We start from the raw sequence: 27,726 nt of genomic DNA, 5'->3' as shown, positions 1-27,726 counted from the left end.
TACTCTTAACGAGAAAAAGCTTGAGAATTCCTGGTAGCGCACAGTGTCTGAGTGAATGCACCGAGTACAATTAAATACCTCGAGTGTCAATTTATAGCTAACATAAGTACGTAGTAGAAAAAAAACCCTCCAAATGGGCATGAAACTCTCGGATGTATAGCAGGCAGTTCTTAAATTTGAGTTGACTTGATATCACCCATCACAAATATTAATCTGTTTTTTTTTCGGGAATTAATCTATGTTCAGCATGAATCTCATTATTATCTACTTTTTTCATATCGAAATTATGTTCTTTTTACAGCTTTCTGTGCCCATCACCAGTGCATGTAAGCATGCCAGTTAATAATCTATTGCATCTATCTATTATGAGATCCTTAAAATTATTCCGATATACATCCATTTTTTTTTACACACAAAAAAATAGAAAATAAGGTTTTTGAGTGGAATCGTGCTAGAATAACTGTGATTTTTATTCTAAATAGCCGAACTTTTGATGCACCGAAACAGAAAACATGAGCAAAAACAAAACAACACTGGTGAGGAGGTGAGGAGGGAAACTTGAAAACAACGACCCATTTCTTGCCTACCCTTCTGCTACTCTGCTCGTGCTTAACATTGTTCCGTGTCTTACCACACCCATGGCCACCAAACGACTCGCCAAGTAATCACTCATCAGTTCTGTCCAACTTACTCGTTCAAATATTAAGAGAATATAGACAAGAATTGATTTATAAATATGGGTGAGGATGAGTTGATCGAATGAAGTAAGCAGATGCACGTACTTTTAAGTATTGTCAGGAGGAGAAATGGGATGACAGCGAAATATTAGCGTTTTCATTACACAACCAGGTTAAGTTAGGTCAGGTTTAGATTGATTCACTGCAGATCACGTCATTGTATTCACTGCATCATATTTTGGCTAAATATTTACTTTCATGCCTGTTTCAAATTGAGGTACAAAATAATTTTTTTTCTGGTATATTTTAGTGTGTCGAGTAAGCTGACAAAGGTTACTTCCATACTTCTCCTTAGATCCCTTTGAGTGAAGATGGCTGATTTCACCAGAATTGCCTTGTATAGCTAGTCCAGGTGGCCTTTTGCAATCTTGTTTTGTAGTGTTCATATGTCCCATCACTCTGGAGTGTGTTGTCTTTAGCCCTTAACCTTAGTTGCAAGTTGTTGGCTTGCACTCTGCAGTTTTGGCTTGACTGCTGCTGAAAGGGTGGGTGTGTTCCTGTTACAGGGAGCTGGGGCTGGTGCAGATGCAGCAGATGAATGTCACCTCCAAAAAGCTTACTGTTGGTGGGTTGAGTGATTACTGTCTAGGACTGCTGGTGGAATGATTTTCTTTGGCAATGCATTTATGAAGAAACCCATGATTAATACTGATTTTTGTAACATTGATTACTAAATCTGGTGATGTATGTAACTATATCATGAGTCAAGTACACACTAAGGGTCATCATACAAATCCTGAAAAATGATATATGCAAGATTAGAAAAAACTTGTATTCTATTGTATAATTTGTGTTGTAGAACAATGATACTTTGCCATTGCTGTAATGTAGTTCATCTGTATTTAAAATCATATATATAAATGTATATTATTATTATTACCACTTATTTATTTTACATGTATTATTCATTTATTTTTTGTTTGCTTCAGAGCAGGAGTTTCAGTACCTGGTGGTACTTGACTTTGAATCTACCTGTTGGGAGGGGAAATGGAATGCACCAGAGCAGGAGATAATTGAATTTCCTGCCGTGCTGCTCAATCTGCAGTCTGGTGAGGTCATCTCTGAGTTCCAGCAATACGTGATGCCCATGGAGCAGCCTGTCCTCTCACCCTTCTGCACTAGCTTGACTGGTACACAAACTATAGACTAGTTAGGCAGGAAGATTGTGGAAGATTTCAGTATTCACCTCTAACTTTGGTTGTCATTGTCTTCCACTGGTCAGTCTTGGTATATATTCACTAAATGAGCTGATCAAGAAACTTTTTGGCTTATAAAGCTGTGCTAAGAACAAAAACAATCATGCATACAAAACCTACTTATGCTTCTCACTTTTACAGGCATAACCCAAGAACAAGTAGATGCTGGTGTTCCTCTAGGGACCAGTATTTATCTCTTCTCTAAGTGGTTGCAGTCCCTCTGTGAGCAGCATAAGCTGTCCTTCTGTGCTGCTGTGCCAGGGAACCGTGCAACATTTGCTACATGGTCAGGTGAATCATGGAATCTTTTTTGGTCATTTGTTTATTTGTCCATGTATAATTTTTTTGCATGTTTTTTTAAAGGATGCATTTTTTAAAGAAAAAAGTCCCATCACTTCTTCCATTGTGTACTTTTCATTATATCTACTTCTGGTTTGTTGGTGACATAATTTAATTTTCATTCTTTTTATCTACTAGACTGGGACCTTGAGATTTGCCTTCAGCGGGAATGTACACGCAAAAGAATTAGAAAACCTGAATTCTTCAACCAATGGGCTGATGTGAAGCTCCTGTACAAGGTGAAAAGTTTCTCTTAGTTGTATATATTTTCACTTTAGCTTCCCTCAAAATTTTCACATATAAATGCTTCTTACTTTGCTTGCCTTTTCTCTATGTTAAAGCTGTGGCCTTAAAATACATACTAATTACAATCAGCATTTCTGTAACAATATCATCATCTTTTGCAGAAATTCTACCAGCGGAAGCCAAAAGGGTTAGCAGGGGCCCTGCAGGACCTGGGCCTGACCTTCCAGGGACGGGAGCATTCAGGAATCTCTGATGCTCGCAACACAGCAACACTTATTAGCCGTATGGTGCGTGATGGGTGTGAGATCACAGTGACCAAGTCCTTGGCACCTGTGGCACACAAAACCAGAATATTGCTGGCCACCCATGGAAAGAAGCATTGACTAAAACTTCACAACTGCAGTACTGCTTCACTAAAAGGAATGGACAAACTGAGCTGAATGACATCTATGGCACATATTGTACGCTCATTTGTATCTTCTATATCTGGTCTTCCTCCATCCCCAAACATCCTTCATGAGGTTGGCAATGACAGGAAGGTCCTAGTCCTTTTCTCTTAAAGCATTTCCTCTTTGTGTAGTTATAGTCTTGCCTATCATCTCTTTTTCTCTACAATGCTTGTTCATTGTTTATTCCCTTCAGTTGCGGCATCCCTCCAGTGAATTCATTTAGTTGCTCCTCCATTCATTTAGTTCATATTTGTCAACCAGTGGAATTTATTGCAACCATTACTCTATTGGGGCATCATCTGTTGTCACTTATTACCACTACATCAGTACACTATCCAGCCTTCCAAGCACAAGGTTCTTTATTACAGACACTGATTACTGTAAAGCTATCTACATACTAGAAACTGTTTTTAAGATATTGTTTAAAGGTATCTTTCCTATACTTTATCCTAAGTAATATGCAAGAATGCTTGAAATTATGCATGTAGACTTCTTGTCTCTCTGCATAAGGTGTGTAACACATTTCGGTGCTGCATATATAAATATATGAACTTTGTAACTAACATTGTCTTTATCACATATGAAAGTTAATAACTTTTTTTTTGTTATGGCCTATGGCACCTGTAGGCATACTTGAAGAGTTTATGTGAGAAACGCTGTTAAGCTTCCACCCATTAGTGGCACAGGTAGTTTTATGTATAGTGGTACCCATATTAGGGCCCATATCGTCACCCAAGTGCATCTTTAGTGTAATCACCTAGAACCTGGGTATTATAGTGATATGTAGGTAACTTTAAACCACTCGACAAATGGCATAGCTTCAAAGCAGTGGGATTGTGGATGTCTGCCTGATCCCACGCTCACCACCTTATCCACTACACCACCACCTCCCTTAAAGGAGAACTGGGTGTATAATCATCAGTAGTAATGACTTCTCTTTCACACATGTGTGCATGGATGCATGCACATATTCACAAATCATTGTTGAATATTTTGTTTCCATTTCTCAAATTGTTAAGGAAAGCATTAGAAAACACCAGGTTTCTGAAACCACTCCATTTATAGCTTCATTTTGAGGAGCACTTACAGTCTATAATGAGTGATACATCAAAATTGTTACAGTATTACCTTATGTAGTACAAAGTGTTGAAGACAAAACATACAGTATTTTGCCAAGTGTTCTTAGCTACTAAACTTCAAGAACTAAGAATCTACAAAATACCCATTGAAAAATGAGCTTTAGCACCATTTTTTGTCTTAGGTCAAGCCTGCAAAGCAAAACCACATGGAATTTTCTTGGACATCTTAACATGTCAAGCTATGTGGTATCCATTCAGTACTGCTCCAGTTTGTCGCATGAATAAATGGCTTGTGTAGCTATGAAAATAATGAAATACATGAAATAAACAAATATAAATGCAGGTTATATGGAATGGATCTAAGTCAGGACATTAAGATCATTCAACTTGTACTTTACAGAGTCCAAGACTAAAATGAAGGATGTACACTTGATGGCTTTAATTACTTGTTACTCCTGCATATTTTAAATGGGAATTTCTTTACTTGATATAAAAACACTGACCATACCAACCTTGTACAAAATTTTCAAGATTCAATTAAAAAATTATGAGTCACTGTCCTTTACTGATTAATGACGGAAGCCGAGTTGAGTCCTTACACTGCTGTCTGCTTCAGTTCACCGGTCCAGTCCACCATTCTAGCACTGCTCACTGAACACTTACCTGATGTGCACACCTTCACCAACTGGTGTAGTTAGTGTTAACCCCTAAGCTTTGGGTGACACTAATGGTTGCTCTTTCTGCTTGCTTCATGTTGTCAGTGCCATCCTTTGTGCTACCTATTTATTTACACTAGCTGCTTGTTCACAAGAACTTGGTAGAAAGAGTTCTACATGACAGCAACAAACTCACTCACATGTGAGCTTGGGAAGCATTGGGAAAACTATGACCATAGTAAACCAAAGTGAGTTATGCTCATAGTGACAAAAACTAGTGTTCAATGACTGATAAGGCTGAAACATATGAATATCCCAAAACTAAACCCAGCAATTTTCACACTGGTTGTCTTCTAAAAGTGCAGCTATCCAAATCCAGGTTCACCATGAGTAGTGTTAGAATTTCTCTGAAGTGCCCACACAACTTACGGATTTATGTCAAGAGGGAAAATCATGGGGACATGTAATAGTGCTGAAAAAATATTGTGTTAAAAGTTAATGGCAATCCTAGTGTACCAATCACCCCTTACTGGAATATAACTCACCATCATGACAGATGTCAACAGTGAGAATGATTTCCCCATGCCTGAATGCATGAAAGGATGCAGTGCTGCAGCCAGTCCCTCCCCTTCCCTATGCAGGGCAGGAGCTGTAGTTGGTTACTGCACACAACATGTGCACCGTCTCAGCTGAAAGTAGCACCTCTCTCAAACTCTGTATCCTTGACATGGTAAGACCTAAATGCTACCAGTTTGTTAGATCATGGAGAAAAGGATTGGCCGTGACTACACGATAATAATCTATAATGTTTTTAATTAAAATTCCTTTACAGGACATTAATGAAAAACACCTAATTCGTGGCATTAATCACAAAACCTCCCATGTTGGGGAAATGAAAGTTGTGCTCATACCTGAAGCTTAGGGGTTAATCATCTCAACCAATCTGTACCAGAAATATGCATAATTAGACATTTCCTAAATACAAAACAAGGTAATGTGCAATTATACATTCATACATACCTATGCAAAAATACACAAAGAATGCCCTATGCTAATATTAAATTTTAAAAACTTCTAACATTTTGTTTGACTAATTACGCAACACATTCATTGATGCAATTCTGAATGAAATGTACGTGTACGTGTACATGTGTGTGTGGGTGTGTGTTACTCCAGCCAGCACATGTGTCTGTTGAGAAACTTAGCTCTATTTTACGGAAGGAATATGTCAATGCTACAAACATAATTCAACTGTATGTATCTAGAATAAAATGTGGAATTAAAAACTTCAATATGTAGCCCCTCCAAGGTTCCAGAGCCAAGTGAGAAGCAGCCGCAGGTAGCCAGCAAAAACACACCAGACAGCTGATCAGAACCGTCCCCTCTTCGGATTCCACATGTCCCCACCTCTCCTTGGCCTCTTTTCTCCTCTTCCTCTCCACCCACCTCTTCCTCCGCCCCACCCATAGTCACGTCCTCCCCTAAACCCCCCCCTGTATCCTCCTCTGTCACCACCCCTACCCCGCCCCTGGTGCCATGGTCCCCCATCGCCATGACCCCTCCAGGAGCCTCGGAAGCCCTGGCCCTGGACTCTCCACACCCCTGCATCCTCCCTTCCTCCACCACGGCCCCGCCGGCTGCTGAAGTCCCTGTTGCGTGGAGTATATTCAACAGTGTTCAGGGTTGCTTGGAACTGTGGAAAGAAATGGAATACAGTAAGAATAAGAATCTATTAAATACATACACATCCATTCATGACAAACACACAAACAAACATGTCTAAATATGTAGAAGGAAAGAAAAAGATTGATATCACAGATTTTGTGGTACTACAACAATCAATACTAAAGGAAACAGCGAGAAATTGTATTGTATAAAAAAGTGAAGAAAGATGTGAGAAAAGTTTTCCTGAAAGCAATCAGCCAATGGAATGCAATGACTGACAAGGTTGTGTGTTCAAAGAGTATTCATAGCTTCAAAGATGAATATGAAGCATTAACTTTAAATGATGGGATACTACCAGCTTGATTCAATCCTGTTCAAATAGAATTAAGTAAGAATACAAACATAAGAGAATCTTGCCACTAACCTGTGAGGACGTCTCCATCTTGAGCAACTCTCTAAGGGCCACAGTGGCATAGGAAGATGATGGTAGTGTCATCTCCACAATAACTCCCTTGTTGGGTCCCTCTGTCAGACAAAGATATGCAGTTTTCCTTTCCACATTCCACAAGCAAGACTAGCACCACATCATCTCATTGCTGCACCACCAAAACTTCCACAAAGTAGTTTCCAGCTGTCTGGACCTTCACTATGATCAATTCCAGTTACTTCTGATTAATTCACCATAACTTTTGATTGCATTACTTTATAAATCAAACATTGGTTACAACCCTATTCTGAAATGCCACGTATCATGGTAATCAACTATTCAATGACAAGAACACAGTAACAGTCACCAACCATTGCTCTCACCAGTTTATCAGCTCATTCATTCAACTTTGCTTTTAAAATAAGCTATGAATTGATTTGATATTCTTTGAAAAAAAAAACTTTACTTACAAGATATTGGATTAGACATGTACAAATAATCAAATATCTCATAGCAAAAGGTTTAGAACAGAAAGCACTATGATCACAGTGCACATTTAAAAAGAAATGTTGGTACTTTGGCAAATTAGTATTTTAGCCAATTACTGTCAAGGGATCACCAAACAACAGTGTTACCAAATTTCTATGTCCTCAGGTGGTGAAACCTTAATATTTCCAGATTAGTGTGATTGATATAGTACAACAAAGAGCAGCACCATAAATGAAAGCCTGGGCCTATTATACTGAGTCGTCTGAAAATAGTAGAAGTGGGGCCACAAGTATTTCAGAGTATAAATGGCCTCTGGTGCAGCAATCCTCACTCACCTGTTAAAACATTGTCCTTCATATCAATGCCCCGTAGTTTGTCAATGTCAGACTGGATGAGTGGCTTGGTGGGGTCACGGTAGTAACAGATGGTGCCGGCCACATTGCTAGGACGCACCAGGAGCCGCCGGTACACACCACCCACGGCATATGCTCTGCAGTACACCAAAACCAGGCATTGTCATGGCAGTAAGGACAACAAAATTAAAATGGTCTTTTTCTGGTCAAGGATCTAATTCCTGTAGCCATTACATGATCATTCTATTCTATTTATCTATATACCAGATTGGCAAACCCACACAGGATGGCCCAGACAAGAAACCACACAACATCCAAATTGTTAGTGGAAATGGACATTCCCACAGGCCAACCCACTACACCTCAGGAACCCTGGCACAGCACAGTTGGCCACATACATCCACAGCAAGGCCTAACAGAATATACAGACTTACCCTTACTCCTGCACCTTCATAATGAGACAGTTTCCTACCCTATATCAATTCCAATCTTGAGACCATAGCAGATGTAGGGTACTTCCTACAGTGTGCCCTACATTAACTGGAGCCATACACCAAAGGGCTTAGCCAAGCTCATCCACACTTGCTACCAGGTTAACAGCTAAAAAGATTAATAATTTTCCTGCACTCACCACTGGGTTGTGTAATATCTGTTGAAAATTATAAATAAACCTCATAAATTGGGGAAATAAATTAAGAAGTAAGTAATCATGAGAATAAGTTTGTGATGAGTACTAGCTTTATATTTGTAGCAATCATCATCACCATTTTGTTCATCACACATATCAAGGGAACAACATGAATAATAACATGAGGTGCTCACTTGACTCTATGTTTTAGGGAATCAAATGAGAGTCCATCAGCCTGCAGCAGCTCTTCATACCATTCCTTCATTTCATTTTTTGGGTACTCAACATTATACCCAGGCAGTGGCAGCAGGACCTGAAATGTGCAAAGCATTACCCACATACTGCTTCCATCTGTCACTGGATATGCATTCACCTACATTCTTTCAATACTATTCTCTTTGCATATTTTCTCCACTCTAAGTCATTCTTTTTAACTTTTCACAAAGCACATCTGACAACATTATTCTCTTTAGCAGCTTACAGTCTTCCTCTCTCTCCACATGCCTAAACAACCTCAACATATGCTGATCTTTTCATCCAGCCAACTCTTTCAAAACACCAGTTCTTCTTGCCAAGCTGCAACTAAACTACAAATAAAATGGTGCATTGATGTGTGTCCTTCTTTTATAAGCGTATTAAAAATTTGACAAGTACTAGTGGATTCTCCCAACACTCACCTCACAAATGTCTGTCTTTTCCGCTTCCTCTTCCGTCAGAAAGTGGAGGTTTGGAGGCTTGGTGGATGCTTCTCCCTCTACAGCCACCTTATCTTCCTTGGTGCCATTCTCCGTGTCAGACTCATTGCCATCGTTGCTCTCGTCCTCCAATGCCTGTGGGGGGAGAGTCTCGAGCTTGGCCCAATACTTTCTGAGCTCCTCCTCTGACTTACGCTTGCTCTCTCTCACTACCTTCTTGGCCCTCTGCTTGGCCTCCTGGTACCTCCTCCGCCGTTCTTTCTGTTCCTCCTCACTCACCCCCTCAGTCTGCATCTTCAGTGCATATGCCTCCTTCTTCTCCTGCACAGCTCTGGTCACCTCCTCATTCCACCAGTGAGTGCCTACCTTCTCTCCTTCGCCTCCACTGCCCTGCGTGTCAAATGGTGTCGTCACTGGGAGCTCTGGGGAAGATGGGAGAAACACAGAGTTGTTAATTCTCTCGTCATCTTTTGTAGACTTGAATCTTCTGAGAAAATAAACTATAATGTTGATAATCTATTTTTTTTCTTTTTGTAAATGACCAAAGACCTCCCAGTTGGAATGATGCAGTGACAAGTATGACCAAAGTGTTTTATTAGTGATTGCAAATTTTCACTGAGACAAATGGTAATGCTATGGCTGTAGTTATATTTTTCTCAACGAAGTGCACACTTCCTTATGGCCATCACAAATATCATTCCTTCAACCCAGAAAAACTGAGGACTGCAGCCTGACCTTCCTCTACAACTGTGTGGTCCTTTACACGCACAATGTCCCCTGGCAGCACTTTCAGCCCATACTTCTGTATACGACGTGAGGCCACTGTGTTCCAAAGAAAACTCTGGTAGGCGTGGAGGTACAGCAGTCGAGTGTTCCGTGGGATCTGCAGCAAACATTATTAAAATTTGATAATGATGACAAAACCTGAGGAAGCAATTATATACTATGATAACCTTCACCACTCCATGTAGAGTTTAAAGAATTTGTAAGTATCATAATACAGAGTCACTGTTATAAACAGTAAAAGATGAAAGCAAGCAACTAATGATATTTAGGATGACCTGCAAAACACAGTAACCAAGTGAAATTTCTTGTAGACATCTGTGAAAGTCCTCTATATGCACTGAACTAATAATACAGGTAAAGTAAGAAGTATTATACCATAATTTTCTATTCTTATTTCTTCTTTCCTTACTTACAGCATAGGAGTCAGGCTGAACCCAGCTTGGTTCCTTATAGTTTTTCAACCCTTTCTTTCTCCTCTTTTAGCTGCAGTAGAGGCACTAAGCTGAGTTCAGCCCTGTTCTCCCAGCTCAGAGTGAGATAAGGCTGTTGTAACAAGGACTGCTACAAGTAGATTTGATGACTTTGTGCAACTTCCCTCATATTATGTTCTTATGACCCACACCAAATTAGCTTCCTTTTTCACACACCCAAGACCATTCTAGTCAGTGCCTCACCCGGCCAAGAGCTCCCACGAGGTCGTTGCTATTGAGCTGCACCAGACCCTTGAGCAACTGAGCTTCCACAGATGACTCCCACCCCTTTGGCAGAGAACGCAAGGCAGCGTCTGCATCTCCCGTTTTCTTCCACTTCTTGCGGCAGCGGTTCAGCTCAGGGATGTCGTTCTCCCGTGGTAAGAGAATGAGATTGATAGCCTGGTGGGGAGAAAAGACTTGAGTTAAAAAAGGCTGATAGAGTTAGAAAAGAGCATGGATGAAATGACAGACTAGTGAATAAGGGAGTGAAGAACTGAAGGATGAAATAGAAGACGGAGTTAAAAAAGCAACAAGGGAAGGGGATATTTTAGAAAGAGCAGGATGGAAGTAAAAAAAAACAAGATATAGTAAGGAAAGGAAGGAGTTAAAGGAAATATGAGAGGAGAAAGAAATGTGATAAGACAAATTAAGGACAAAATAGGGATGCGGTGGCATAGTGGATAAGGTGGTGAGCATGGGAACGGCCAGACATCCATGCGCAAGTTCGAATCCTGCCACATACCACTTTGAAGCTATGCCATTTGTTAGGTGGTTTAAAGTAACCTATATGTCACCATGATACCCAGCTTTTGGGTGGTTATGCCAAAGATGCACTTGGGTGGTGATATGGGCCCTAATATGGGTACCACTATAAATAAAATTGCCTGAAGGTTTATCAACATAGATGCAAAAGCTACCATATGATGAGAGAGAGAGAGAGAGAGAGAGAGAGAGAGAGAGAGAGAGAGAGAGAGAGAGAGAGAGAGAGAGAGAGAGAGAGAGAGAGAGAGAGAGAGAGAGAGAGAGAGAGAGAGAGTACTAAAGACAAAAATTATTACAGGAATGCCATAGCATCACAAAGTTTCCTCTACCTGCTGCCAGTTGCTCTTGAGAAGCTCTTTGCCAATGGTGTGTGTGGGGATACTGGTGGTGCCAAATCTCTGTGGGCCGTAGTAGTTGATAAAGCCACGCACCTTCAGGGACTCAATGGCTGAGGTGATCACTTCATCAGCCCCCTTCACCTCTCTGACAGATAAAAGATGTAAAATTGTTATTTAATCTGAAGTTTTAGAATGTTTCTTATGTGAAGTAGTACAGAAGGAAGAACAATCAAAGACCCATTACTTGCAGGCATGTGAATGTGGGCACAGGTGAGTATCCTACCTGAGCACAATTCTGAAGTGGTTGCCCCGCAGCTGACCGAGCTTCTGAGGGGTTGGTCGGAAGCGGAAGTTCCCCAGCTCGATGCCTCTGTGGAATCTGGTGGCATTCCACAGCTTGTGCGGTGGAACCTGGCCACACATCACACACAAGGTTACCACACTGACACTACTTGCCTCAGCTGCCCCATGGCCACAGAGGTTGTGGTGAGGGAGACGAAGGGAAGCTCAGGGAAGAGATGCAGAGAAGGGTGATGGAAAGAAGGATGAAGTCTGATATAAATGCATGGAGGTGAAGGGCAGCATTACTGAAAGAAATGCTGAAATGGGGCATGTAAAGGAGATTTCTGACAAAATACACTTTTGTTGACACCCTCTAGGACAAGAGACAATTGAGAGGCATTCTATCGTAATATACTGACAATGTAATACAGCTTACCCATCATGCAGTCTACCTACAAAGACAACTGATAAATAAACTGAAAACAATAATAACTATCTCAAGACAAATCATTTACACTACATATACAAATCCCAATTCCTTGCTATTCCAACACACAAAAGAGTGTGTGGAGCAACACAAGCAGAGAAAGGACTCACTCGGCTCACAGACACCAGCTGGCTTGTCTTTGCTCGCTTGTCTTTGGTCCCTGCATAGCCAAAGTTATTGGGCTTCACTCTGTAAAACAACATTTGTATCAGCCTCATCCATCAACAGGTGCAATACCAATGAAATACAAGTCTATTTGAGATTTTACTATAAGCCTTATCTATAATCACATTTCATTATTCATTAGATTCCTTAAGGCTCCTCCACACCAAGTAATGTATTACTAATGATGCTGAAAAATCCATATTGGGATGCATGGTCACACAAGCTCTTACACAATACTAATTATCAACAAACAACAAATTAAAACTGCATGTAAAACAATTTTGACAAAAAGTAGTGAAATAATTAATTAGGAAGGAAATAATCCTACATTTCAATAAGAAGACATAGAAGTCCCAGTACATGCAGTACATGACTAGGTTCTGCACCTACACAGTCACCAGGCCGTGACAGGTGTACTACTGTGCTGCACTCACCTAATCTTCCAGGCAATATGGTTGATGGCTTCCATGGTGTCCACATTCTCTTTGTAGAGTACAAAGGTGGTATACATCTGAGCCTTGGGCCATAGGCTCTTGTCTCGCCGTATTGCACTTGCTGGGGGTGGAGTCATCATCATTACCGTCAATGACGGACATGAACCCTACTTCATTTCAGGCTGCAGCTCAAGCCACCAGCACATCCGTTGAGGATAGGGTACAGGATTAATTTTACAGATAATTACACAGTAATTAGTCTGGCAAAACTACCGCCAAATGCAAATTTCGCCAAGCACAAGTTCTTTATACCACATAAATAGCCTAAAAAATACCTCAATCAGTCTTTGGTCATTGCCAAACTCCCTCTTTTGACCCCTAAAATACCATCTTTTGAGCTGAAATAAAATCTTTTGCCTTCACATATAAGAACACATGTACAAAACAGAACAATAAAAAATAAATAAAGCTAATAAGACATGATATAAAGGCTGTAACTCCCGTTTTTCTACCCGTTTCCCTCGCCCACTTTTGTCCTTGCCGCCACCACCATTGTCCTTACCCCCACCAGTACCACCTGTTGCGCTGGTAGTGGCCATGTTGGCGGTAAATCGCTAGAATTTGTTCCCACGCTAGCAGAACAGAGGGTAGCACAAACAAAATGGCTGAAAGGGAGTCTCACACTGTGTTCTGATAGGTTTAGAGAGAGGTCTGACGTCAACGGGGAGCCGCGTGGTTTGCTGTGCAGCTGCCAGGGGATCGCCAAGTTTGAATTCAAATTGCCAAGTGTGCACTCGGTGGTCCATAACCACCCTACCGCCAAAAGTTAATTTCACCAAGCTGAGATTCGCCAAGTGCGGGGGATTACTGTAGTTGCACAAAAGTTCCCAAACAAAGGTACTTAGAGTGTACATATGTGTTTTCTATAGACTGTGAAGGAAAACTAAAGAGTATATAAGGGGAATTACCTCCTGAGGAGCTACTTCACCACTTCCTCAAATGAACAAAGGGGCTATTAATTTCTTTATCCAGTGATGCTCTTCCTTTTTTTTTTCTAAACATACCTTTACTTAATTAACTCTGGAACACAAACCCCAGGGGAATTTCTCCCAGCCACTTTAGGTGATTTCATGATTCACATATGTGCCAGCGCTATACAGTACTGTTGTTCCATATAGCTGCAGGGCTTTGTAGGACGTGGTAAATGTTGACTTTGTGGTCTCTGTTGCTCCGCGGAACTTTCTTATAATAGGCATTTTGGGTAGAATTCTCCCTCGGTTTGCATTACTGGGTGATTTAAGAATTGGGTGGAAATCTCCTAAAGTTTCTTTTTACATAGTATTTTGTGAAACATTATGCATGTTTTGTTTTCTTTCTTTTCAGGGAGGATTTAGTGATTTCTATAATTTTTTTTTTTTTTTTTTTTTTTTTACAGATGAGCAACAGACTAATATTTTGGATCGGTCTCAAGCCTGGTCAGTGAACAACAATCTTTGATGAGATGCCGAATGCCACATGAGTAAATACATACATAATTAGCAGTGAAAATGTCGTTATGGAAGGCGCGCGCAAACCAATGAATAGGCTAACATACATGCTATTGTTTGGGAATGCCAGTGATGGCTGTCATCTCCTTCCTTGCCATTCAACATTCACCATGAGCTCTCGTCACTGGACACTGATGTAGGGTCTCTAATCACATCACTTGCTGACAAGAAGTCCTCTTTGGTGTGCTTTTCTGATAGCCATATCAGGTTAGAAAAAAAGATCCGGCACAGGTGCAACAAGTACTATGCCAATCCTAAGTGCCCTTGTCACCTGTAACCGGTCTGTGATGACTGTATATAAAGGCACAACATAGCAAACAGTACAGTAATGTACATGTGATGTTTTGGCATAATTTACACCACATTAGCCTTGGTAAAAAATAGGAAGGAAAAAAATAATAAAAAAATAAAATAAAAAAAAAAAAAAAAAAAAAAAGCCCCCCCTTTTTTTATGTGTCTCCCATACAATTGTTAGTGGAGGTAGACAGGTTGGATGCAGATAAGTTAACCTCAAATGATCTCTACAGCTTCACACCAAAGGAAAAGTGTTTTGCACCAGTGTCTTCTTTTTTATGATTATTTATTTTTACTGTATGAGAACATTAACCTAAATTACAAAATAGGTTAATTGTGACTCAAACTGAGGAAGAAAGGTTATAATTTCAATCTAAGTTCTACAATAAAAAAAATTAATGTCAAGTATTTTCTTTATATTTTTCAATACCGGGAAAATTCTCCTGTGGTTTGTATTTACGTGACAAAAATTTAGGGTTTGTGCTCTAGGATTAACACATTTGTGCAAAAACTTTAACATCCTTCTTTCTCTTAATCTTCTGAACACAGCACACATGCAAGAAACAAAACAGAGCAATTTGTACTGTACCTGACTCACCTTTCTTTCTGCGCACCACGATGTAGCGGCTCCCATCTGGCAGCTCTCGGTACACACTGTCCACCGTGCGGTATTTGGCCTTCACTGCACGGTGGATAGCTGTGCGACCTTCCTTGTCTATCTTGTCTACATTGATCAGCACCTCGTGAGCACCTAATGGAAAGATGGTGCTCTGTTTTACCAACCAACCTTGCACTTTCTAAGTTTCTATCATTCAAATAATAATAAAATATGAAAGCTGAGACCACATTTCATGCTATTCAATGGCATAGACATGGACAAGGTTTTTAGGCTTAGAAATCACAATATGATAAAAAAAATGAGCTCAAGTATGATACAGATTTAAAAAGACAAAGACAAGCCTAATCATAGGATTAGAAGATGAATGGAGTAGATTCAGTTACATTGATGCAGAGTTACTTGGATAAGTTTATGATAAAATTAAACATTTGATAGACAAATATAAAGCCTGGTTATAAGTATGTACTATATAATAACTGCCCTGTGTAGACTCACTGGCTTCCTATACACAGCTCCAGCTCCCCCCATGCTTTAGAAAAATTATAGGATCCCTTTTGTCCTAGAGCAAGAAACAGTAAGCATCAATAGAGTGAATTATCAGCAGCATGACCAAGAGAGTGAGCAGCAACAATTTGGGAGACTCACGAGGTTTAGGGGAAGTCTTGGGTTTGACACTTTCTCCGTTTTCTCTCTCTGTCCTCTCCTTCTGGTCACTGTCCTTGGCTTGTGTTTCAGACTCCTCACCCTTTTCCTTCATACCTGCTTCATCATCTTCATCCTGCATGTGCTCTTCCTCCTCATCCTCATGATCCTCTTCATCATCATCATCATCCTCATGTTCCTCCATTTTCTCTTTTTCCTCATATTCTTTCTCCCCTTCCTCCTCCATGGATGTGTATTCCTTTTCCTTCTCATTCTCATCTTTCATGGATGTGTCTTGGTCATCTAATAACTTCTCTGTATCTGTGTCTAGGCTCTCATCTGCCTTCCCTGCATCCTCTTCAGCTCCCCCTGTCGCCTCGGACCCCAGGGATGGTGGGGGCACTCGGGACAGCCTGAGAGGTTCCCTCACACCAGCCAATTTGTTCAGCTCTTTAATCTTCTCTGGGGTAAGTTCTGGAGGAAGATCAACAGGCTCACCTGGGAAAAGAAATTAATTTTGTGAAGTGAGGCAGTAGCAAATTGAATGTGATCTCATTTATCCTCGACTGCCCCTAAGGCCAAACCTGTGCTTTAGTCACAGTCTAGTGTAGCAGTTATTGTGCTCATCTCACTAATGAAAGGAGATATGCAAAAAGTCTGTCAGTATCTCAAGACTTACATGGAATTTCCTCTGGCTCGTGAGGAACCATCTGCTCGGTGATGCAGACAATCTCACCACCACTGTTCACTTCATTTACTATGAAGTCACAATACCTGTTGAACACATATATATGGTGATATGGTACACAAAACAATGACATATTTTATCTGACCCACACTGGAATATGCAGCATAGGTGTAAAATCTATTTTAAGGAAAATGAAATACAAAATACAAAAGAGCAGCTATGAAATGGGTAACAAGCCTTCAAAATCAAAGTTGAGGGGTGATTAGAGATGTGATTACTAAACTTTGAAAAGGAAAAAAAGGAAAACATGATTATTGGTTACAAGTTTAATAAAATTAAAGTGATACCTTGAGCAGGGAATTCAAACCAAACAAAGAAGTAATAAGTAAATATGTGCAGAAATAATGTTTTCCAAATAGCGCAACAGGGCCGTGGAATGCATGATCAAAGAAAGGTATATGTGGTGCAAGCAACTTAAAAAAAATCAAACAAAATCACAATCATCTGGTATTAAGACATTAAAAGCATGATACCAGGCATTAGCATTTGACAACAATGTATACAAAGTTTCTTACTATTTTCTAAATTAAGAATCAGTGAAATTATACCAAGTAACCTTGTAAACGTAGATATGTCTCAGAAAGAAACAATCACATTTCATCTGAACATTGATGTTTGAATGACACCAGTAGTCCTTTAGCTCTGCATTCTGCCTGGTAACAAAGATGCTTTGTGAGATTCTGCAACGTGGCAGAACTCTCAGGATTGTACAATTATGTCTCTAGCAGCTAGGGAGGGTAAGGGATTGTTGGCTCCCAAGTTCATACATTTTGCCAGGAAACATGCAATGAAAGACTTGTACATGCTGTGTATTGGTGAGCTTCTGTGAGTGAGTGTGTGTGTGTGTGTGTGTGTGTGTGTGTGTGTGTGTGTGTGTGTGTGTGTGTGTGTGTGTGTGTGTGTGTGTGTGTGTGTGTGTGTGTGTGTGTGTGTGTGTGTGTGTGTGTGTGTGTGTGTGTGTGTGTGTGTGTGTGTGTGTGTGTGTGTGTAATTCACTGTTTGATCTGCTGCAGTCTCTGACGAGACAGCCAGACGTTACCCTACGGAACGAGCTCAGAGCTCATTATTTCCGATCTTCAGATAGGCCTGAGACCAGGCACACACCACACACCGGGACAACAAGGTCACAACTCCTCGATTTACATCCCGTACCTACTCACTGCTAGGTGAACAGGGGCTACACGTGAAAGGAGACACACCCAAATATCTCCACCCGGCCGGGGAATCGAACCCCGGTCATCTTGCTTGTGAAGCCAGCGCTCTAACCACTGAGTTACCGGGCTGTGTGTGTGTGTGTGTGTGTGTGTGTGTGTGTGTGTGTGTTGAAGAAGCAAGCACTGACTGAAGTTTGCCATTATACTTAGACCAACCTCTCACCTCTGTTTAATGATGCCAAAGAAGCCAGCATGATCACCAGCGTACTCTGTGATGCCCACATTCTTTTCAACAGATTTCCTTGGTTCTGACTTGGCATCTTTCTTGGTTGCTCCATCCACATCTTCCTCTTTTCCTTCCCCATCACCTTTCTCTTCATCCACCTCCTTTGTGATGGTGTGTGTTGAGGAAGCTGGGTTGTCCGTGTTTTCTGAGGATGTCTCATCTCCACCTTCTGCCTTCATGCTGGCTTCACTAGCATCACCTTCTGCCTTCACACTCGGTTCACTATCTTTGCCTTCTGCCTTCACACTGGATTCACTATCTTTGCCTTCTGCCTTCACACTGACAGCAACAGCTTCGCCATCTGTCTTCACATTAGATGCAGTACCTTCTACCACATCATCCTGTGTTACTGCCTCCATTCCCTGTGACACTGAATCCATTGCTTCCACTCCTTCCATCTGTGCAAAGAAGAAAGAATCAATTATTACATACTTATTTTATCTTGAAGTATGTCATAGAATTGCCATGTTCAATTCATATACTTGATGAAATGAACATGACATTTGGAATTCTTTAAATAGTTAATTTGGTTTTCAGTTCAAGTCTGTCAAACAACCTTATTAAGTTTTATTTCTTGAAGTTACCTGACCTTTTTTTCTTTTTGTTTATGTAAGAGGGAAAAGCTGAGGGAATAAAAAAGGCCCATTTGGTTGCCAGTCCCCATAGGGGTTCAATAGAGTTAGCCAAAAGACAAGGACAATTATCTTGAAACCTCCCTCTTAAATGAAGTCAAGTCGTATGTTGGAAATACAGAAGCAGGCAGGGAGTTCCAGAGTTTACCAGAGAAAGGTATGAAAGATTGAAAATACTGGTTAACTCTTGCATTAGAGAGATGGACAGAATAGGGATGAGAGGAAGAAGAAAGCCATGTGAAGTGATGCCGGGGCCGCCATGGTACAGTGGAACCATGCAAGCTTTGGGGTCCGAGGGGTCTCCAAGTGCACGGGTTCGAATCCTGTCCACGATCCGAGTGTAAGTTGGGCTTCCTCACTCGGGGCAACAGTTTTCTAGCGGGTGGGCTTTGAGATAGGAGGTACCCAAAAAAGTATCCCCTTTAGCCCACAAATTCCCGTGAAAAGCCCACATGGTATAAAAAAAAGAGGAAGAAGAAAGCCATGTGAAGCGAGGCCGAAGGAGGAGGGGAGGCATGCAGTTAGCAAGATCAGAAGAGCAGTTACCATGAAAATAGTGGTAAAAAAGATGACAAGAGATGCAACATTCCAGCAGTGAGAAAGAGGCTGAAGACAGTCAGTCAGAGGAGGGAAGTTGATGAGACAAAAAAGCTTTTGATTCCACCCTATAAAATAAAACTGTATGAGTGGAACCCCCTCCCCCCCAACCATGCAAAGAATACCTCATACAGGGACAGATAAGGCTTTTGTACAGAGTTAGCAGTTAGAGGGCTGAGAAAAACTGGTGGAGATGCCTCAGAACGCCTAACTTCATAGAAGCTGTTTTAGCAAAAGGTGAGATGTCAAGTTCCCAGTTTAGATTATGAGTAAAAGACAGACAGGATATTCAGTGTAGAAGAGGAGGGACAACTGAGTGTCATTGAAGAAGAGGAGACAGTTGTCTGTAAGGCTGTGTCAAGTTGATAGATGGAGGAATTGAGTTTTTGAGGCATTGAACACTACTAAGTTTTCTCTGTCCCAATCAGAAATCTCAGAAAGATCAGAAGTCAGGCATTCTGTGGCATCCCTGCATAATCTGTTGACTTCCTGAAGGGTTGGTTGTCTCTGAAAAAAGTGGAAAGATGTAGGGTGGTATCATCAACACAGAAGTGGATAAGGCAAGATCATTAATAAATACAGTAAGTCCTCGTTATATGGTAGTTCTTTATCCGGTAAATTCACAGTTACAGTATTTGGATATTACTACCCTCGATTCGATATATGGTAAGAAAAATTCACAGATACGGTATCCGCTCATGTCATCCGAGAGGGCCCAGCGCGGGGGAGCAGGGGTGATGACGTCATCCACACCACACCTCCCCGCCACTCACAGTACTGACTTTAACTTGACCACCCTTGGAGCCTCTTATCTCTTTCCCTTCCCTGCATTACATATTACTTACATGCATTACTAATTAGATGAATAAATGGAATATTAAATGGTCTATTGTAAGCACAAATATATTCATAGTAATCATGGCAAACATTTAAAGCCTACTATCAGAGGCGAACCATGCAGCAACTGATAAAGGACACAGATGGGCCTGGCAAGCACACTATCAGTGAATGGTGGAAGTCGTATAACATCAAGCACGCCTTAGATAACATCAAGTCATCTTGGGACGAAGTGAAGACGTCTACCATGAACTTGGCGTGGAATAAAGTATGGCCAGAATGTGCGCATGACTTCCCAGGCTTCGCTGAAGACGACATCGGTGCGATCAGAAATGACATAGTAAATCTGTGCCATAGGGCTGGCTTCGATGAAGTTGATGATGATGATGTTCAAGATCTTTTGGAAAGCCATGCTGAATCTCTCTCAAATGATGAACTTATAGAGCTAGACAAGGCATCACAGGAGGCAGAAAAAGAGGGAGACGAGGAAGAAGAACCTGTGCGTGGCCTGGACATCAAAACTCTTAGAGAATGTCTCGGTGGTATCGAAAAAGCTCTGAAAACTCTGAACTCTGAAGGAACGTGACCCAAATTCTGTCAGGAGAAGCAAAGTGGCTCATGACATAGAGAAAAGTGTCAAGATTTATCAAGAAATCTATGATGAAAAAACAAGAAAAACTAAACAGTCCTCCATCTACTCGTTCTTCAAGCCAGTCAGACATGCCGTCCTTGTCACACCTGCCATCCTGCTACAGCTGGCCCTTCCTCAATATTCTCTGTCTTCAAACCATTGAAACGTGCCGACCCTGCTACAGCTGGCCCTTCTACATCTGCTTCCGACAGTGCAGACGACGACGTCTTATCCTCGTCTGCCCACTCAGCGGAAGATAAGTAAGGGCTGAAATCCCTACTGTCCCTTAGCCTCGGGAAGAACATCATCTGATAGAATACATGGCGATTGAATGGTAAATAAAAAAAACATTTTGTTTATTTCTTTTGTGCAGTACTTCACTTTTTTTTTTTTTTTTAATGATTATTTTTATGTATTTTTATTTCTGTAGGAGTGACTTTCGACGTGCTGGAACGCATTCCCTATTATTACATGTTATAATGGGTTCGGTATATGGTAAATTCAATATGCGGTAAGGTTTTCAGGAACGCATATGTACCGTATAATGAGGACTTACTGTAATAAAAAGAGAGTGGGTGACACGACAGAACCCAAAGGAACACTACTGTTAATAGCTTTAGGAGAAGAACAGTGGCCATCTACCACAGCAGCAATACAACAGTTGGAGAGGAAACTTGAGATAAAGTTGCAGAGAGACGGATAGAAACTCTGTGAGGCCAGTTTTGAAATCAAAGCTATGAGCCAGACTATTAAGGAGATCATCCGGTGGCCATGGTACAGAAAAATCTGAAAAATATAAAAAATCCCCAAAATACCACCAGAGCATCCCCAAACATTTGGCAACATAGTGATGGAATATTTTGGGAAATACCCTAAAGTACGTTGGGTATTTAAATTTCAAAGGGCCCCTGCCACGCCCACCGCAGCCTGGGGCTTCCCCCCCCCCCACTCGTTGTACCATAAATAATGATAATAAGCACAGAAAAAGCCATGAAAAGTGGTTTCTTTGGTAAGGAAATGTGGGCGCTGGCAACTCAGTACAGGCAACCCCCGCTTAACGAAGGTTCACACAACGAAATTCTGCTACAACGAAGGTTTAATTTTACTACCATCTGCTAGTTTAACGAACACCAAACTCACTTTAACGAAGTTTTATCTAGGTAATTTTTTCCAAGTTTGAAAGCCCTGCCGTATCACGCAAGCCAACAGGCTTTTCAATACAGCAGTGCCTCTCGTGGACAACACGCGCACCACTCACTCCCCCTGTTCAAAACAATAACAGCATCAGCAGCAGCTCGTCTTCCCTCGCTCAACTTACCACCAAAACGCCCTGCAATGTTGCCTAGCATTGCTAAGAAGACCAGGAAGTCTCTTACTCTCGAAGTGAAGCTGAATATTATTCACAGACATGAGAAAAGCGAGAAAACTAATTGCATTGCTCGCCACCATCTTGACTCCATCTTCTATCTCTACTATTTTCAAGTCAGCAGACTCTATTAAAAAGGCTGGTGAGACCGTATCTTCCTTGCAAGCTAAAAGAACCACCTGAACTTGTGACTCTGCAATGGATAAAATGGAAAGCCTTGTGGAAATGTGGTACATAAGTTTTGTATGCAGTACAATGATACGTCCTTTGTTTACATTCCACAGGTTGCCGGTTAGTGTCTTTCTCATTTCACTCTCCCTCTTTTCATAAATTTAAGATCATCAACATTATAAAGTTACGTACATACATACATTAGTGTACATTATAATGACTTAAATTAATGCCTAAATGTTTAACTTCATAATTTTTACTTTCATTAAACCTTTCACTGTACTATGATGCACTCTTGCTTTGTTTACTCTCAATGGAAGTTCAAGTCAGGGGTTAAGCTTGTTATAATCGGTTCGCTTAACAAAGGTTTTTTTAGGAACGTAACCCCTTCGTTAAACAGGGGTTACCTGTACTATGGCGTATACAGGAACACACCCTCTCCCCTTCCATTTCAGTGTCCATGTGACTGCGATGGGAGGAGGATGTACTATTGAGTATCTCGCCAGTTGTTTCATGCCTTGCAAGCCACAATCCATCCTATTTTATTTGCTTTTTCTTGCTTTACAATGTCTAAAACAAACAGTGGAAGGAAAATTACAAGTTGTACCGACCATGCACGGATGGGAGACACCCTCTCCTTCGAGCGACTAATACCTACAGTCATTATAGGGGGGCCAGGTGCCATATGAGTCTTACAGAATATTCTAAACGTGCCTAAAAAACATATATGATGCACATGGTGGTGTATGAGCACGAAATATCCAACACAAATAAATGTATAGGGTCATAGAGGATGACACCACTGGGGTTTTTTGCCCTTTTCTCAGTTTTCATTTTTTTATCATTCAAATTGTATCTTCTCCCACATTTCTCAACAGATTTTCAATTTAGAGGTATCATTTTGAAGCTCAATGAAGCTGCTACATTTCCATACCATAGAATTTGGAAAAATGTATTTTCTGTGCCGCAATGTAATTTTATACAAAAAAAAAAAAATAAAAAAAATAAAAAATAAATAAATAAATAAAATAAATAAATAAATAATAATAATAAAAAAAAAATAAATAAAAATATTCATAATGTTTATCAAAACAGAAAATTCAAAATTCTATGAGATGGAAAGTTTTGTTATACCACATACTTTATATTTGTACTGGCAAAATTTAAATCTGCCCTCCAGTGACAAAGTTTATAGGAAAAATATAGATTTTTTATTTTTCATGCAGTTATTTATGGTTCGATTCGTTTGTAACTACTACACTAACATCGGGTAATAGTCATCTATCAGTGAAAAAAATTACTCTCATACCTCTTTATTTTTTTTTTTTGAAAGCCTAACCGGACGGTCCCCTTAAAAGCTTTTGACACGTCTAATGCATCAGCAAAAGTTTCGCCAAAATCTCTAAAAGAAGATAACCAAGACTCAGTAAAGAAAGCCAGAAGATCACAAGTAGAGCAGCCTTGCTGGAAGCCATACAGGCAATCAGATAAAATATTGCAAAGTGACAGATGTTTCAGAATCTTCTTACTGAGGACAGATTCAAAAGCTTTAGACAAGCAAGAGATTAAAGCTATAGGGCAGTAGTTTCAAAGATTAGAACGGTCATCCATTTTAGGAACAGGCTGAATGTAGGTAAACTTCCAATGAGAAGGAAAAGTAAAAGTTGATAGACAGAGTTGAGAGTTTGGCCAGGCAAGGTGCAAGCATGGAAGTACAGTTTTTGAGAACAATAGGAGGGACTCTATCAGGTCCATAAGCTTTCTGAGGGATTAGGAGAGCGAGGGCATGGAAAACATCATTACAAAAAATTTTAATTGAAGGCATGAAATAGTCAGAGGGAGAAGGAGAGGGAGGGGCAAGCCAGTCAGAGGGAGAAGGAGAGGGAGGGGCAAGCCCAGAATCATCCAAGGTAGAGTTGTTAGCAAAGATTTGACAGAAGAGTTCAGCTAGAGACAAATGTGATGGCAGTGGTGTCATCAGAATGAAATAAAGGAGGGAAAGATGGAGAACTAAAGTTATTGGTGATGTTTTTTGGCCAGATACCAGAAGTCTCGAGGGGAGTTGGAGTTGCAAAGCTACAGTTTACTTCCATTGTGCCGAGTGTTCTCTCTCTCAGTCTTAAATCCTTTGGTGTGCTAGCAATTTAGTTTTGGGAAACTGTCACAAGTACAGACAACAATTAAAGCTAATAGCAGGGTTCAGTTCTCGGTCCTTTACTTTTTATTATCTATGTAAACCACTTACCGTCTTACATAAAGAGTGATTGCAAAATATTTGCTGACGATCTAAAGATTTATCTGCCCATTCGTAACTTGCCGCTCACCCACACAGTTGTTGACATATCTAACTCTATATATAGAATATCAAACTCCTGGGGGCTTTCTTTAAATATAGATAAGTGTGTCACACTGAGATTCAACAGAGGCACTTTTCCAGAGCAATATATATTTTCCATATAACACCTACTCACTCAATAGTACAGATATACAAAAGGTTAATGCCCAAAAGGATCTTGGTGTAATGGTTGACACTTCTTTACCCTTCCACATGCACATAAAAACTACAGTTAATAAGGCTGCAGGTCTGGCAGCAAATTTACTAAAAGCAACTATTTGTAGATCACAGAATTTTATGCTAAATCTGTTTATTACACATGTAAGACCACTACTAGAATACTGTTCGTGCTATGGAACACATGTTATCTTGGAGACCTAAAGATGCTAGAAAGTGTTCAGAGGTTGTGGACTCAACACAGACGGAATGACTGGACTGTCCTACAAAGAGCGTTTGTTAGCTCTAGACCTCTACTCTGTAGGTGGTGGGCAAGGGCCCATCAAATAAGAGAATACAGTGAGAGAGGTTTAATAAGTCATGTGATAAGAACCAAACAGGAAAAATGGAACGCGTACAGAGCCAATAAGACCATCAGGAACCGTCAACAGTACAACCAAGCAAGGAACGCTGCAACAGTGGCAACACGAAAGGCGAAATACAAGTATGAGAGAAAGGTGGCAAATAATGCAGCTAGCAACACTAAGCATTTTTTGGGCATATGTACGTTAAAAAACCACAGCAAAGGACCGCATAACTAAACTGAAAAATGGCAATGGAGAGGTCATAGAAGACGATAGAGGAATGGCAGTGGAGATGAACAAAGCCTTCAACACTGTGTTTATAAGAGAGGACACAAGCCTCAACATTCCAACTCCAAGTCAAGTGTTCCAAGGTGTTCAGCTACACACTATCACCATGACAAGGAATGAGGTTGAGAAAAAGTTTGCAGAACTAGACAAGAGCAAGGCCCCAGGACCTGACGGGATATCTGCTTTTGTACTGAGACAGTGTGCTGACATACTTTGTGTTCCCCTGCTGAAAATTTTTACTTCATCTATTAGGACTGGTGATGTTCCACTTGACTGGAGGAGGGCCAACATCTCGCCCATACATAAGAAAGGCCCAAAGACCGACCCACTGAACTACCGGCCAGTCTCTTTGACTAGCATAGTGTCCAAAATCATGGAAAAAATCATCAGGGAAAGAATTGTACAGCACCTCACAGACAACGCCCAGATAACTGATGCATAGCATGGATTCAGAAAAAACAGGAGCTGCCTTACCAACTTGTTGTGCTATTTGGATGACCTGGTCAACGCAGTGGACGGTGGACACGGTGTGGACATGAACTACCTAGATTGCGAGAAAGCCTTTGGCAGGGTCCCCCACGAAAGGTTGATGGCAAAGCTAGGAGGCTCAGGAATAGCTGGGGACGTCCTGAGTTGGATCAGGGGTTTCCTTGCAAACAGGACTCACCAGGTCTGCATTAGAAAGGAGAGTTCTGGGTGGTTACCAGTGTTGAGTGGAGTGCCACAGGGGTCTGTGCTCGGGCCAGCCCTTTTCCTGGTCTACATTGACGACATTGTCTTCAACCTCGAGTCGACAGTGAGTCTATTTGCTGACGACGCCAAAGTGTACAGAGTGTTGAAGGACAGAGACGACGTGGAGGCCCTTCAGCGTGACATGAAACGTCTGGAAGAGTGGAGCGCAAAGTGGCTGCTCACCTTCAACACAAGCAAATGCAAGACCATGCACATAGGCCACAATGTACACCACGCAGAGTACCAGCTGAATGGCGTCAGGTTGGAGGAGTCGGACCAGGAAAAGGACCTTGGCATTATGGTGGCAAACACCCTAAAGTCCTCTAGCCATGTGGCAATGGTGGCTGCTAAAGCAAATGGCAGACTGGGCATCATCAAGTGCAACTTCAGTGTACTGGATAAGACCATCTTGCAACAGCTCTACCTCTCTCTAGTCCGACCCATCTTGGACTACGGGGCCCAGTCTTGGTCCCCATACCTGGTAAAGGACATCCAGGCCTTAGAGAGGGTCCAGAGAAGGGCAACAAAGCTGGTGCCAGGCATTGCCCAGCTGCCATACGAAGAACGATGCAAGCACCTCGGCCTTCAGACGCTACAAGAGAGAAGAGTGAGGGGGGACATGATCCAGACCTTCAAGCTCCTGCATGGCTACGAGGACATCCCCTTCACCAAATTCTTTCAGCTCAGTACCAGCCAACTGAGGGCCACTCTTACAAGCTGGGCAAACCAGACCACTGGCGTACCACCATGAAAGGGAACTGGTTTGCCCTTAGAGCTATAGACCCCTGGAACAAGCTCCCAGACAGTGTGGTAACTGCCCCATCAATAGCCACTTTTAAAGCACGGTATGATAGACACTTGGGTTTGGGGCATGAGGCTGACAGGTCTTAGAGGTGGGGATCACCACAAGAAGCTACTTCTTATTTCCCCACTATCCATTCATAGGTAAACATGACTTAAAATTATGCAGTACTCTAAAATGTTTGGCCACTGGGGGCTACATGTGGAGAAGACAGAGAAGTCATCTGCCATCATACCTGATCTGCCTCACTGCAACATGCTAGGGTGCTTTCTCTCTCTGTAACTATCGCAAAACAGAGAACATTGCGTCAGTTCCTGGTGCGGAGGTAGCTCGGTCTTGATGGACCCAAGGCATCACACACCGGGGGACGCACGCACACTACTGTCCGCAGCCACACCTCCTCAGTGCAATGTTGCTGCTTCGAGTTTAAAGTTCGAAGTCTAAAACTGCTGTAAACGTTATGGTTGGATTGCGTGGAGTAAAAGTCAGTCAGGGACCCTGGCAGCATTACAGTGGCTACGGCTTTCCCTCACCCCGTCACTCCACGCCACGACACTGCACTCACCTTGTCCATGTCACTGCTGGACGGCATGGGGCAGGATGTTGAGTGTGTTGAAAGTGGCGATGTTGTTGATAAGCAGCCAGCGGACTGAGCAGACACACGCCTCACGCCGCCTGCCTGGCCTGCCTGCCGCTGCCCGCCTGCTGCCTCAGCCTGCCGCCGCCACACACAACAACCTGTCCCCACCCTCACACCACCCATGGCTTCGCCCTCGCCAACCACTCATTTCACATTTACAGCTGCCTATACACATTTCTTATTTATATTCACGTTTAT

General features: G+C 41.5%; 2 protein-coding genes across 6 annotated transcripts; one reads left to right on the top strand and one right to left on the bottom strand.

The window, feature by feature from the left end:
* The first annotated feature begins 544 nt into the window (after positions 1-544).
* On the top strand, positions 545-3,523 carry LOC123507248 (ERI1 exoribonuclease 2-like). Its single transcript, XM_045260008.1, has 6 exons — positions 545-661; positions 1,244-1,302; positions 1,667-1,867; positions 2,075-2,224; positions 2,411-2,511; positions 2,680-3,523. The coding sequence occupies exons 1-6, from the start codon at positions 639-641 to the stop codon at positions 2,899-2,901; spliced, it is 756 nt and encodes a 251-aa protein (XP_045115943.1). The 5' UTR covers positions 545-638; the 3' UTR covers positions 2,902-3,523.
* A 485-nt stretch (positions 3,524-4,008) lies between these two features.
* LOC123507245 (pseudouridylate synthase 7 homolog) lies at positions 4,009-27,666 on the bottom strand. 5 transcript variants are annotated; one of them, XM_045259997.1, is made up of 17 exons: positions 27,454-27,666; positions 17,914-18,374; positions 16,468-16,562; positions 15,792-16,286; positions 15,117-15,278; positions 12,687-12,807; positions 12,198-12,276; positions 11,602-11,729; positions 11,310-11,463; positions 10,420-10,617; positions 9,695-9,842; positions 9,239-9,381; positions 8,942-9,094; positions 8,459-8,577; positions 7,619-7,773; positions 6,792-6,892; positions 4,009-6,395 (listed from the first exon to the last, which is right to left on the bottom strand). In XM_045259997.1, exons 1-17 carry the CDS (start codon positions 27,649-27,651, stop codon positions 6,072-6,074), a joined length of 3,234 nt encoding a protein of 1,077 aa, XP_045115932.1. In that variant the 5' UTR covers positions 27,652-27,666; the 3' UTR covers positions 4,009-6,071. The 5 variants fall into 5 exon arrangements, with proteins under 5 accessions (XP_045115932.1, XP_045115934.1, XP_045115933.1 ...); XM_045259999.1 differs by having other exon boundaries at positions 9,326-9,381; XM_045259998.1 differs by having other exon boundaries at positions 15,126-15,278.
* Positions 27,667-27,726: the final 60 nt, after the last annotated feature.

Source organism: Portunus trituberculatus, chromosome 21 (genome assembly GCF_017591435.1).
Source record: "Portunus trituberculatus isolate SZX2019 chromosome 21, ASM1759143v1, whole genome shotgun sequence".
Lineage (NCBI taxonomy): Eukaryota > Metazoa > Arthropoda > Malacostraca > Decapoda > Portunidae > Portunus > Portunus trituberculatus.
Note: the sequence above shows the minus strand (reverse complement) of the source record. Positions and strands in the feature narration are given on the sequence as shown.

What these genes read in the sequence shown, in the direction of transcription:
- LOC123507248 (XM_045260008.1), top strand. Translation starts at nt 639, where the DNA reads ATGGCCACCAAACGACTCGCCAA. An exon ending in CTTCTGCACTAGCTTGACTG is followed by an intron (nt 1,868 to 2,074) that starts GTACACAAACTA and finishes TCACTTTTACAG; the next exon opens with GCATAACCCAAGAACAAGTA. An exon ending in AACATTTGCTACATGGTCAG is followed by an intron (nt 2,225 to 2,410) that starts GTGAATCATGGA and finishes TTTATCTACTAG; the next exon opens with ACTGGGACCTTGAGATTTGC.
- LOC123507245 (XM_045259995.1), bottom strand. Translation starts at nt 27,651, where the DNA reads ATGGGTGGTGTGAGGGTGGGGACAGGTTGTTGTGTGTGGCGGCGGCAG. An exon ending in CCAGCAGTGACATGGACAAG is followed by an intron (nt 18,375 to 27,453) that starts GTGAGTGCAGTG and finishes TTCTTTGCACAG; the next exon opens with ATGGAAGGAGTGGAAGCAAT. An exon ending in CGAGCCAGAGGAAATTCCAT is followed by an intron (nt 16,287 to 16,467) that starts GTAAGTCTTGAG and finishes TTCTTTTCCCAG; the next exon opens with GTGAGCCTGTTGATCTTCCT.